Genomic DNA, 14,315 nt, shown 5'->3' on the forward strand with positions numbered 1-14,315 from the left:
AGAGATCCCCACTGAGCAAAGATGACCTGAATCACCTCAGAATGGAGATGGCACTCACAGTTGGCAAAATTATGCTGACGGAAGCTGCCGGCACCTGTTTTTACGAGAGCCAACTAGATGGTTAGTGATTACCCAAATTCCATGCTGATTTGCCCAAATTTCAAATTTTTCCAATAGAAGGTGAGACCCAGCTGATTACCATCTGTTGACAGACCACATCACATTTTTATTGACTGTCAAGATCTGGATGGACTGGCTGCAAAGATGATGGAAAAGAGGCCTGAGAACCAGCAGAACTGCCCTCAGTTAGTCTGGTTTATTGTGAATGTTATATTATTCTGTAGACCAAAGCCTCAGTAATCTCCTAATCCTCTAAAGGAGTACCCGCACACATCATTAGCATGGCCAAAGCTTGAGAGGGACATAAGGACATCCCTTGAAACACGTTCTCCTCTGCCAATCACTAGGCTTGATCCAGTGTTGCTTCACAGGAGTTCAAAATGGTGTCTTCAACATTTCCCCTGTTCAGGAGATAAGCCAGGCTTATCACCTTTGGTATGGCAATGAGATGAATATTCTCAAGTCTTGACACCCGTGTCTCTCCAGGAATGCAATGTACTACTATTTATGTTCCAGTAAGGAGGTTATTAATAAGCGGTCTAGAACAACTTTTTTTGTACTAAAATCACACAACTCTTTCTTTGCAAAATATGCCTCTCCTTCCTACGATGCATGCATTTCTTACTCCTAGGTCTATTTTGATGTACAACCCTTTGACCATGAGCTTAGCAACTCCTTGCTCTATGCTTACCTAGCCCATTGAGTCAACATTCTCTTTGATATAATTTACTATGGTACCTCAAGTTATATTTTGAAGGTCATTTAATGTAATGCATGGTTGTAATCTCCAGGTTGGAATACAAGTTATCCATCATCTCCACGAGAATGAAAGCAATAAGGGACAAGTGAGAAAATATTGTTATCCCCATGTATTCTACATTAATAATCAAGGCCATTAAATGGTGGTGAACCCATTGCTCTAACTATGGAATCTGCTGTATCCAGATCAGCTCCTACTTGCATGTAGGTGTCCTGTCCATCCGACACCACCCCTGCAAAGGGGTGTCTAAGGTTGTTGGATAGATTAAGTACCACCATCTGGGTCATGGTCCAGAGGGTGTTCATATTTGTGCCTAAAAAGTAGGCTATGCTGAGAGAGCAGAGAGTTAGGCTGCCAGATGAGAATTCCTTTTATGTAAGTGTCTCCAAAGCCTTAAAACTAAGCTCTCTGGGTCAGGTGGATAGAAAGAGCAGGCCCCCAGGCAGAGATCTATAGTGCCTGGCGATGAGCCAGTTTACTGCTTGTGCGTATGTGGGTTTCTCACAAGCTGCCGCCCAAGGTCCAAGAGCACTTCGCTGAAAGGTAGTAAAGGTTCTGAAGAGCAGGTTGTAGGACTTTATTGAGAATGTGGGATTATGTTTTCATCAATGGAAGAGGCAACTCTAGGATATCTGCTGAATTTGATAACACAGCATGGGAATAAGCCATCTTGGAGGTATGGGGGTTGGGCCTGAAAGCAATTTAATCTTTAACTCTAGAGAAATGGGGGAGGAGGAGCTTAGCGCGCATCCAAGAAGGTCACGTGAGCTGTGAGCTCCAAAACCCTCGCCGCCTCCACGTCTATCCTGGCGCAAATCCTGTTTCTGACGACGGGTTCTAATAGCTAAGACTCTCCTGATCTGAAAGGCCTTTTTCAGATTTTGAATTGGATGCCGGACGCCCGAATTACTCCTTCCTGAAGCCTGGAGGCCTACACCGTGGCTCATCCCGGGACTTGGGCATCTGGAGCACCCTGAAAGTAGTTGAACAACAACGGCCTGTGGTAGGGGATGGCTACCCGGGGTCTACTTTCGTTTTCGTTTTCTCTGGCTACGAAGATTGGAGGTGGCTGCCTAGTGATCGAGCTAGCCTGTGAGCGCAGTCGCTTGACTGATCTTCACCGACGCCCTGCATTTCAGTCTCTCGTGGTTTTTCCTTGGGGGGAGCCATTTACACCAGGTCCCAAAAGCCCCTGAGGGGCGCGCAACCCACCATGGCGGCCAAGTCTGATAGTGACAAGCGGTACCTCAAGAATGCGACTCGCGGTGGCGTGACTCAGACCACCATTATGGACAGATTTGCGCGCCATAAGGGCTCGCCCAGCAGGACTGGTAAAACCCCGGAGGACCTTGGTGGTGGCCCCCCTGAGTCGGAGGAGCCAACTCTTCGAGATGTGATGGGTGCCATCGCTAGCATACAATCATCGATGGGCCAACAATACGAAACCTTGGCAGCCAAGATCGACACGGTGGCGGTGGATGTGGGCCTGATCAGGGCGGACTTGGCCAAGACTAACGAGAGAGTCAAGTCGTTGGATGTCAAGACAGCCAGTCTCACCACTGATGTCTCCGAACTCCAGACTGAGATCCGGACTCTTCGGACCTCGAGTGACCAGTTTGCCCATCGGCTTGAGGATTTCGAAAGTCGCGCTAGGCGCAATAATGTCCGCATAGTCGGAGTTCCGGAGTCCTCAGCCGATCAATCGACGGACTTGCTCGTTGAAGATCTGATCGTCAACCAGCTCGCCCCTAAGGGCCTGAGTAACCTTTTTGCGGTGGAGCGCGCCCACAGAATTCCGGGCGGCAGACGCAAGCAGGGGGTTGCCCCGCGACCCATCATTGAGTGGATCTTTAACTTCAGGGACAGGGACGCCATTTTGCAGGCTTCGAGGACTAGCGGCCCCACTAAGTTCGAGAATGCATCCTTCAACTTTTACCCTGATTTTACCCCTTCGGTGCAGAAGCAGAGACTGGCATTTTCAGGGGTGAAGCAGAGATTAAGGGACCTGGGCAAGAAGTATGCTATGCTCTTCCCCGCCCGATTGCGCATCGAACATAATGAGCGGGTGCTCTTCTTTGATATGCCAGAGGTGGTCAGTGACTGGTTGAACACATTATCTATGCCACGGGACAATGCGGAACAATCCAGAGGTGCTGAAGGGAGCCAACGGGACCAGGAGGAGTAGAGGCACCGGTGTGTGCTACCATCGTATCGTGTTACGGTGGATTGTTATCCTTTTTAGGGTCGATGACTTTCTTAAAGACAAGCCCTGGGGCGGCGGGGTGTTCGGGACTTTTCCTCCTCCGGGGGTGTTTCCTTTTCTACTTGTAGTTTAGTTTTCTGGGGTAGGGCGACAGGCACACTGCTGAATGGGGTGGTTTTCTGGTTTATCGCAGGGGTGCAGGGTGGGGGGTTGTTCTGGTACCTGGGGAAGGGGGGGAAGGTTTTTTTTCTTTTTCCTTGTTTGCATTGTTCTTGAGGCTACGTATAGTTGCTTATTCTGTGTTTCCTTCGTGGGGTTTGGGGGACCCAACTACTCAATTTCGGGGTGGGGGGTAGGGGGTTGAGAGTCTTGAGTTGGAATGTCAACGGCTTGGGGGACAAAATAAAACGGGGAATTGTACTCCAATATGTGAAGCGCCATTCTCCCGACATTGTATTACTGCAAGAAACACATCTGGTGGGGAACACGTTCCATGCAATGAACCGGAGGGGCTACCGGTTGGTGGCACACTCAGGATTCACTTCGGGCTCTAGAGGGGCTGGTGTTATGATCCGTAGTTCCCTTCCCTTGGAGATTGATGAAACGATATTGGATGACAGGGGAAGGTATGCGGCGATTGTTGGTAGGTGGGAGGGGAAAACGGTTGCCATCCTCTCGGTATATGTCCTCCCGGGTTTACAGGCCACCACATTTGTCGACCTGGGGAATTTGGTATTGAGGCTTCATGAGGGGCTTCTGATGGTTGGAGAGGACTTCAACTCAGTGGCTGATGGCCTGGAAGATCGACATCCTCCCAGGGCTCTTACACCATCGCAGTCATGCCTTAGTGGTTTCTTGGAAACGTTTAGAATGGTGGATTGTTGGCGGATGCTTCACCCAGGGCAGGCCCAATATACCTTTCACTCCGTGGGCCATGGGAGCTTAGCCAGACTTGACTATTTCCTTGTGCCCGCAGCCCAGGCCACGACGGTGCGAGAGACCAGACATTTGCCTAGAGGCATTTCGGATCACTCCCCGCTATGGACCCATATAGATCTCCATTTAAACGCAGGGGGCCGGGTCGCCCCAATTAATCCCTGGCATCTCCGTGTTCCAGAGACTAGGGCTGGGGTGATTAAAGCTATAGACCAATACTTCGCTGACAATGTGGGATCCGTATCTTCGTCTGTGTCCCTATGGGAAGCTTTTAAAACTGTGATACGGGGTCAGACACTGTCGCTGGTCGCCAGCTCTAAGAAGCGCCACAATGGGGAGGTTGAACAGCTGGAGTCGGATATAGTGGCTTTGGAGAGGGATCTTGAGGGTGGGGTCACGCGTGAAAAAGTGCATGTTTTGCAACTGAAGCAGTCTGATTATAAAGCCTTGGTTACGAATGCCGCGAAAGCTATGAGTCGAGAACAACAGGGCCGTTTGTATGATGTGGGTGACAAGGCGGGGAAGTTGATAGCTTGGTTGGACAAGAGGGAGAGATTGAATCGTGTGATGCCTGTGGTTGAGCGAGTGGATGGTGTACGTGTGACAGATTCGTTGGAGATTGTGGAGGAGTTCGCTTGTCACTTTCGAACGGTGTACGCGCCGGTCTCGGACCGGCCGGAGGAAGACTCCCATCTTTTGCTTAGGGATATTGCTTTGCCTTGCCTGTCCGACTCTGATAGAGAGCTGATGGAGGCGGATTTCTCCACTGATGAAGTAGCACTCGCAATTCACTCCATCCGCTCTGGAAAAGCCACGGGCCCAAACGGCATACCCATTGAGCTGTACAAGTTGTTTCCGAACAAAATGGCGTCGTATATTTGCTCGATGTTCTTGGAGTCCAGGGAGAGGGGTTCGCTTCCCCGTGACCAGCGCTTAGCGTCTATCGTGGTGATCCCTAAAGAGGGTAAACCCCGTGAATTCTGTACCTCCTATAGACCTATTTCACTTCTGAACGTGGAACCTTAAGTCTTGGCGAAAATATTAGCTAACCGTCTGATTAAAGTGATCGGAGATTTGGTACACCCAGACCAGTCTGGCTTTATTCCAGCCCGTAATACCGCGCTGAATTTACGCCGGCTTCATGGCGTGCTGGCGAGGGCGGAGACGCTACGTGAGCCGGCCATTTTGGTTTCTTTAAATGCCACTATGGCATTTGATACAGTGGAATGGCCATATCTATGGGCTCTCTGGCGAAGTTTGGCTTCGGACCGGTGTTCATCGGGTGGGTCCGATTGCTGTATGAGGAGCCCCTGGCCCAGGTGGTCGTTAACGGTCGAGTGTCAGCTCCCTTTGTTCTGGGGAGGGGTACGCGGCAAGGATGCCCTCTTTCTCTGCTGCTTTTTGCCTTGGCTCTTGAGCCCTTGGCCGCTTGGTTGCGATGGGAGCCGTCCCTCAAGGGTATCAGGTGGGCCCCCGGTTTTGAAGATCGCATTTCACTCTATGCAGACGACATTCTCCTTTACCTCACCTCCCCTCGGAAATCTCTGGGTTTATTGTTCGACGTCCTTAATTCCTTTGGGAGGAACTCTGGACTGGTCATCAATTGGGGCAAGTCTTGCATGTACTCGCTCACAGACGATACTCCACTCTTACCGCGCACCTGTCCAATACAAATTTCATCCACCGGGTTTAAATATTTAGGAATCTATATTTCGCGTGATTCGGCTGTCAGGTATCAGCGCAACTTACTCCCCCCGCTTATTCGCTTAAAAGCAGATGTGAAAGCCTGGAGCAGACTGCCGCTGTACCTGGTGGGCAGGGCAGCCTTATTCAAAATGATGTCCCTTCCCAGATTTTTGTATGCGCTTCAGAATACATTGGATCTAGTGCCCTCCAGCTACTTCCACGAGATCGAGTGCCTACAAAGGAAACTGCTGTGGGCCGGACGTCACCGGATTGCCTTGGCTAAGCTTATGTTGCCTTGGTATGATGGCGGTATTGCGTTGCCGGATATACGACGATATTACTGGGCCTCACAACTGAGCTCGGTTAACCATGCGATGTATGGTCCAGCTTCTAACCCGGCTTTTGCTATGGATAAATGGTTGCTGCCGGGCGGAGACTATAACAGGACGCTTTATTCCAAACGGTCCGATGTGGCATTGACTGGGCCTACCAGAGTTGCGGTGCGGGTCTGGTATGGGCTGGTCAGACACTCTCACTCGAGTGACTCCGCTTTACGCAGCTGAGAGGTTGGGCAATTTGTGGACGACCAAGGGTTTCGATAAATGGGACCTTATTGGGATTAGTAAGGTGGGGAACTTTTGGCGGAAGGACAAGATAAAGTCTTTTGAAGAGTTGCAACTAGAATTCAAACTCAGTCCTCGAGAACACTTTCGGTACCTACAAGTCCGACACGCCCTTTTCTCTGTTTTTCCGGCTGGCACGCCCGTTCCAGAATCCTCACCCCTGGAGGACAGAGTACTCGATGGGCACGTCCCGGACAGTACGATCTCTCTTATTTATAAAAAGCTGATAAACGACCGAGCAGACCTTCTTCTCCAGCTCCGTACGGCCTGGACCGGCGATGGACTGGAACTTGATGATGAGGACTGGCAGGCGGCGATATCCTCCCCGAAGGAGGTAGCAATCTCGGCCCGTCTGAGATTGGTGCAGTTAACAATCCTACACCGAGTGTACATGACGGGTCCCCGCTTGCTGCGTATGGGGTATGTCTCAGATGATTTGTGTAAGCGTGGGTGTGGCATGGTGGGTACATTCCTTCATATTTTGTGGGAATGTCCGGCGGTGGCGTCCTTTTGGAATCGTGTGCGTGGTGTTAGGACTGAGGTGACGGGTGTTTCGCTTTTGCCTGAGGCCCGAAGGTGTCTCTTAAATGTGATGGGAACCCAATGACTATAATGTGGCATAGACGCAGTGGGCCACTATGGGTAACATGATCGCCAATCGTGACATTGCGCAATTGTGGGGATCGTCTAGGGCACCTAGTCTGTCGGGCTGGTCTAGAAACATGGACAGGTGCATGTTTCGTAAAAAAACAGTCTATATTGCTCGGGGCAGGCCCAAGAAATGGGGGAGGGTGTGGAATCAGTGGAACCAATATCGTGGTGAAATTTGTACCCCCCCATTTGAGCCTCCACCGGAGGTGTTACACCCCCCTTAGCATGATGTTCCTTCCAGTTTGGATTTTGTCTATGTATTGCTGGCCATCTCTCTTTCCCCCTCCCGTCTGCTCTTCCTTTAGGCTATGTACAGTTGTGGATGTGGTACACCATCCCCAGAAGGATCACTTATGTCTCTGCCTTCCGTTTAGCCTCTGCAGTTATTTTCTTTATTTTTTTGGTTTGTTTGTTTTTTCAAAAAATACAAAACAAAAACCTTATTCCTCCTGTACTGTAATGTATGACACAACATGATTGTTTAATTGCCGCCGGGCCCTAGGGTTGTCGGCTGAAGGGCTGTGTATTCATTCGTCCTGATATGAATATTGGAACTGTTGCCAGCCGACCCGATGTGGCTATATGACTGCTATTGTATTTACATGTTTATCAATAAAGGTTTAAAAAAAAAACCTCTAGAGAAATGTCCCATCCACTGGTCTGTTTTAAGGCCAAGTTGTTGGCCATGTCTGGCAATGGAAATGAATATAGATTTGTACCCTCACTCTCACCTGTGTTCTGTTTGGCTTATGGCATAAATGTTAGATCGGAGTCAGCCCAAAGATGTGTGCCTAGAACACAAGCTGGATTTGTCACCTTGCTGCGGAGTCTTCCCCTCTTCAACTATCAATTGAGTACTTTGTAGCAGTGCCTATGTGCTAGCAACTGTTTCAGCAGGAGGTGTCCAGGATCAAGAAAACTGTGTCAGAGGCGCCAGAGGGTCAACTGACAAAGATCTCGAGGCTGGTTACAGTCCAAGTGGAAACGAAGGAGACAAATCGTGCCAACCACTGGAAATCTGTATGAATAAGATTCCATTGGCCCTTAGGTACTCCAGGGGGGGGGGGACTACTGCACACCTAAAGAGCTACATCACTGCCTGCAAGAAGGAGGCCGGGATAGGACTTGTAGCTGGAAACTCTAGTTAGGCTTGAGTTTGCAACTGCAGGCTGAAGAACTGTAACTGGCCCTGGACCCAGCACTGACAACTCCATATGCAGATGCTCGACAGGAGTTACCAGCTGTAAAGAAGACCACACAAAAAGTAGAGATCGTCACCTTTAGATAGGGGCATTCTCTTAGGCAAAGCATCACCCATGCCTTTTCTTCTTTTTGTGTCATTCTTCCCTCAACTACTTAAATGAAGGTGAAGATCTGGAAGGCAACTTTGTCCTATACAGTGAGTTGCACAAAGATTGGTGTTCCGTCCCGGGTACGGGGATGAAGCGCTCGACCTCGCGCGTCTTAACTTCATAGAGGTGCATGAGTCTCACTTGCTTAACAAACTTGAGTCATGAGGTGACTTAACACCAAAGACTCATCTCAAGGGGGTCCAAAATGGACATATGCCTATTATAAACTGAGAAATTAAGGGTGGAGACAATATGCACGGTACTGTTTATGGAAAATTTAGTCAGCATCTGTGAGAAAACTCATTGACAAAATGTGAGAGGAGAGCGCTACAGATACATGTCATGGGCGCAGAAAAAGAAATAAAAAACGGACCATCAAAGTACCCAGGTGGGCATTGTAAGGCTTAACTGATGCCGTATAGTGGCAATGTTCCCAGGGCAGAGATAAAGTCAACATCCCTACTGGCGCAGAACAGCTATGTGAGATATTTCTGGTTCCAGTCTGCTGCCTGGGGCATTTGAAAGATGAGGAATCTGGAAATCGAAGTATCATCAGAAAGGTTATTTAATACACATGATCCTTACTGGTCTCTCTACACTTTGACTAAAGGATAAAGAACATTGTAGTAAAAACAAAAACAAAAAAAAAAGAAGAGGGTGAAAACAACAATCCCAGAAATGTCGAAAGGAACTACTCTAGAAACACTGTATCCGACTGACTGATGCATAAATGAAAATGGAGGGAATGAGGGATTGCAAAGTGAGACCCCACACTAAGGAAATTCAGATTTTTTTTATGGATAAAGTATTGTTTTTGATGAATAACAGTCTAATTAACACCTTGGCTGCTAGGTGTTTTCCCCTCCTATGCTGACTTTTCGTCATTCCTACTAATCATGACGAGCTCAGCTCATCATCAGCACAGCTCAACCGTGCATCATGACGAGCTGAGCTCGTCATGAGCATGGAAAGGGTTAAGAATGATGCAATGAAGTGGGATCCTGTCAAGGCAAAAATAAAACAGATTGAAGGTTTGAGACAATCATGCGCACTGTAGGTGCTCGCTGGATAGCAGCTATGGAGAGCAGGAACTTCTTTAGGTATTTTTAAACAAGAGTAAAATTTATTTGTATTTCTAAATATTTGTTTACATGTTCCGGGTCCTGCTTGTGTGAAGCAGAATAAATACTACAGGAACAGCAAGAAGTTTCATACAAGAATATGCTTGAACAGTAATGCTGCTTGACTCCTTCATTTTAATACATTTGTCAAGAACCCTGTTGAAGGTTCAAGAGAAGAGTAAATGCAAACACATATGTTGGAACTCAGGCTAGGAGTTTACTCTAGACCAAGGCAATATGTACATTAGTGGAGGCATACTTCATGGCAGTACACTCAGTGATCATACAAAGCTAAGAAAATCTCTTCCACCAGTGTGAAGATGGCAAAAGGTTGCATCAAACCTACCTTGTTGTGCTTTGTCTACATTGTAGTTGGCATCCTGTAGTAGCTTAGCAATAACAGACTCAATGTCTTCTCCCACATATCCAGCTTGGGTGAGTGTTGTACAGTCACAGATAGCAAAAGGTACATCAAGGCATTTCGCTAACGTCTGAGCCAACAGGGTCTTACCTTTTAAAAAATAAAAAAATAAGTTCTTAACAGAAAATAAGATTCACCCCTATGTGAATAAATACATTTGGGCAGATAACTTTGAAAAGAAGACAATTGGCATTTCCCTTGTATACAGCTGGTATTTTAACATAAAATATACAATTTTATCACTTTATTTCTATTTTTTGGGGAGTTTTATATAGCACAAACTCGACCCTAAAATATCAGAGCATTTAACATAAGCACGAGTTGCACAGTTGCATTACAGAAGGACACATTCATTTTGTGAGGCACGTGGCGATTACGTGATTTGCCCAGAATCACAGGATGTAGACCGTCCCTGCCGAGACTTGAACTTGGTTCCCCAGCTTCGGGGTAGAACGCTCTAGCCCTTACGTTACATTAATCTTTAACATACACATCAATTAAAGGGGTCAATACGTAGTATTAAACATTTGCTTTTCTAATTTGTAGAATACATTCATATGAGTTCACTGAATGGATTCAAGATGTGTACTATAAAAAAAGAACAAGTTACTTACCTTCGGTAAGAAACATAGGTTAGTTATAGATTCCTTACCTTAGAAATACCCCCATGAGTCAGACTGGATCCGGAAAGTTTTTCGTCAGTAGTACCCCTGCGCATTGGAAGGTGGCGTAGGTCGACTCCGCATCCGTCTTTGGCATTGTGGTCGCCGGGATGACTCTACATAGACGCCGCCCTCACGCACTGACGTCAGTTCTGTTCACGACTTTCCATGCCAGAAGCGCAGTCATGCAAGACACTGACCACTGGTGCACAAAACTAGGGCCCTGAAGGATGTCCTCAGCCCTAGAAGTCAGTTCATGGAACCGGTCAGTCCGGTCGCTCCTCCTGCCGTGTGGCCCACCCAGAGTGTGCCCGATCTCCTACCGCTGCCGCCGCCGCTGCTAAGATAAGTTTTGTGCCCCTGTTTGGTCTGGCCCCCTGTTCCTGACTGTCCCTCTGTGCCTGCTTCGTTTTTTTCGTTTTTTGAACAGTATTTGTATCGTTGCCGTTTTCTTTCTCGTGTCTGGTTCTGTTATTGTCCCATTGTCGCTCCAGCTGTTCCCTGCCCCACCCCGCTCCCTGCCGCTGCTCCCCCGTGGCCTCACCCCCGCTCCCTCCAGCATCTCTGCACCGCTCCCCCCCCACTTGCCTCCCCGCTCCCGTCTCCCAGCTGCTCCTCTCCCACAAGGGTTCCTAAGGCGAGGTTCACGGGGCAAGGAGCGGTGACCTGACCTGACCCGGTCAGTCCGGTCGCTCCTCCTGCTGCGTGGCCCACCCAGAGTGTGCCCGATCTCCTCCCGCTGCCGCCACCGCTAAGATATGTTTTGTGCCCCTGTTTGGTCTGGCTCCCTGTTCCTGACACTCCCTCTGTGCCTGCTTCGTTTTTTAACAGTATTTGTATCGTTGCTGTTTTCTATCTCGTGTCTGGTTCTGTTATTGTCCCATTGTCGATCCAGTTGTTCTCTGCCCCACCCCGCTCCCTGCCGCTGCTCCCCCGCGGCCCCACCCCTGCTCCCTCCCGCATCTCCACACCGCTCCCCCCCACTCGCCACCCCGCTCCCGCCTCCCAGCTGCTCCTCCCTCGCCCCGCCCCCCCCCCACTCTCCATTTATGGCAGAGTGCATGCGTACTTGCAGAGTTGACGCGCAGCGGGCGCGCCGATTGTGCGCCAAAGGCAAGCCCGTCTGCGCCCGTCCGCGCCCAGCGCCAGACCCCCTGGCCCCAGAAGCTGCCAGCCCACCCGCCGGACTTACGACACCGCCACCCTCAACGCACTCAACACCGGCCGAATCCCCGGCTGCCACCGAGCCACCCCAGGCCGCACCCACGGACCCTTCACCTGCCAATCCTGCAAGCTGTCCTGCCTCCGGACCTGCACCGCACCCGCCAAGCCGAGCACCAGCAGCAACCACCTGAAGTGCATCCTGCTCAACACCCGCTTCGTCCACAGACACACCGTCGAACTTTGGAACCTCCTCGACTCCACATCACCAGACGTCGCATTCCTCACGGAAACATGGATGAACGCCTCCTCAGCCCCCGACATCGCCATCGCCATCCCGGACGGATACAAGATCACCCGGAGGGACCGCGTCAACCAAACCGGAGGAGGCATCGCCATCGTCCACAAGAACACCATCCGCATAACGACCAACTCCGACGACACCTTCACAGCCGCCGAACACCTGCACTTCCAGATACACACCGACCCCAAGACCACCCTCAGAGGCACCCTCATCTACAGACCCCCGGGACCATGCACACAATTCAGCGAAGACATTGCCGACTTAATCAGCCCGCACGCCCTCCCCTCAGCTGACTACAGCCTCCTTGGGGACCTCAACTTCCACCTAGAGACCGCAACACCACCACCCTGCTGGACAGCCTCCCCAACCTCGGACTCAAGCAACTGGTGACCACCCCCACCCACTACGCCGGCCACACGATTAACCCCGTCTTCTCCTACAGCAAGGACATCTCCTTCAGCCACACCACCGGACTCCACTGGACACACCACAGCTGCATCCACTTCAGCTTCAGTAGGACCACCACTCACCACCACCCGCAACAGTTTCCCCGCAGAAGCTGGAACAAGATCACCACCGACCAACTCACCACATCCCTGAGCCAGAACCCTCCCGAGCCGCCAACAACCTCACAAGGTAGATCACCAACTGCGCAGACGACCTTGCTCCACTGAAGACCCCCCCCCCCCGTCAGACCCGGCAACAAGAAAGCATCCTGGTTTACCGACGAACTCAAGAGCTCCAAGAAGATCTGCCGGGGCCTCGAGAAAGCATGGCGCAGAGACCCGACTACAGACAACATGACCACCCTCAAGCACGCCACCCGAAAACACCACCAGCTGATCCACACCACCAAGAAAACCGCATTCAAGGAACGTCTGGACAACAACGCCCACAACAGCAAGGAACTCTTCAACATCGTCAAAAAGCTCTTGAACCCCAGCACCGGAAACAACGACATCGCTCCTTTGCAAGACCTCTGCAACTCGCTCGGCTCGTTCTTCCACAGCAAGATCGCAGACATACACAACAGTTTCAGCTCACAGCCGACGCACCCTACGACCATACCAACACCCCCCACCACCACCCTCCGCGTTTGGACCCCGGTCAACACCGAAGACACCATCCGCACGATGAACTCCATCCACTCCGGATCACCAACCGACCCCTGACCTCACCACGTCTTCAACAAGGCCGACTCAGTCATCGCACCCCACCTCCGGGACATCATCAACACTGCCACCTTCCCAGAGAACTGGAAGGACGCCGAACTCAGCGCCCTACTGAAGAAACCATCAGCGGACCCCACCGACCTCAAAAACTACCGCCCCATCTCGCTCCTTCCTTTTTCTGCCAAAGTCATCGAGAAGACCGTCAACAGACAGCTGGCCGCCTTCCTCGAGACGAATGGATCCCTCGACCGCTCGCAGTCCTGCATCCGGGCCAACCACAGCACCGAGACCGCCCTCATCGCAGCCACCGACGATATCCGAGCCCTGCTCGACAACGGGGAAACAGCGGCCCTCATCCTTCTGGACCTCTCCGCAGCGTTCGACATGGTCTGCCACCGCACCCGAGTGCAGCACCTGAACAACGTCAGAATCCAGGAGAAGGCACTGGAGTGGATCATCTCCTTCCTCGCCGAAAGAACTCAGAGAGTCCGCCTCCCCCCGTTCAGATCTGAGGCCACGAAGTCATCTGCGGCGTACCACATGGATCATCACTCAGCCCCACCCTCTTCAACGTCTACATGAGCCCCCTCGCAGCCATCGCACGCCAACACAACCTCAACATCATCTCCTACGCCGACGACACCCAGCTGATCCTCTCCCTCACCAACGACCCCACAACCGCCAGAACCAAACTACACAAAGGGATGAAAGACGTAGCCGAGTGGATGAGGAACAGCCGCCTGAAACTGAACTCAGATAAGACGGAAGTCCTCATCCTGGGACGACTCCTGGTGGCCCCCTGCCCTGGGCAATACACCCAAACCAACGAACCAGGGCTTCATCCTGTACTCCTCCCTCTCGATGACCAGACAAGTCAACGCCGTCTCCTCGTCATGCTTCAACATCCTACGCATGCTGCGCAAGATCTTCCGGTGGATCCCCACTGAAACCAGGAAGACGGTCACCCAGGCCCTCGTCACCATTCGACTGGACTACGGCAACTCCCTCTACGCCGGAACCACAGCCAAACTTCAGAAAAGACTCCAGTGCATCCAGAACGCCTCAGCACGACTCATCCTGGATATCCCCCGACACAGCCACATCGCCGGACACCTGAGAGACCTGCACTGGCTCCCCGTCAGC

The 14,315-nt window shown here is 50.9% G+C and overlaps 1 protein-coding gene across 2 annotated transcripts in view; it reads right to left on the bottom strand.

The window, feature by feature from the left end:
- CLPX (caseinolytic mitochondrial matrix peptidase chaperone subunit X) overlaps positions 1-14,315 on the bottom strand; it is a 544,085-nt gene that overhangs the window by 196,168 nt on the left and 333,602 nt on the right. For both annotated transcript variants that reach the window (XM_086958044.1, XM_086958043.1), the window contains one exon: positions 9,799-9,963. In XM_086958044.1, coding sequence (XP_086814170.1) covers positions 9,799-9,963 — 165 coding nt within the window. The remainder of the gene's footprint in view (positions 1-9,798; positions 9,964-14,315) is intronic.

This window comes from Lissotriton vulgaris, chromosome 2_1 (genome assembly GCF_964263255.1).
Source record: "Lissotriton vulgaris chromosome 2_1, aLisVul1.2, whole genome shotgun sequence".
NCBI classification, from domain to species: domain Eukaryota; kingdom Metazoa; phylum Chordata; class Amphibia; order Caudata; family Salamandridae; genus Lissotriton; species Lissotriton vulgaris.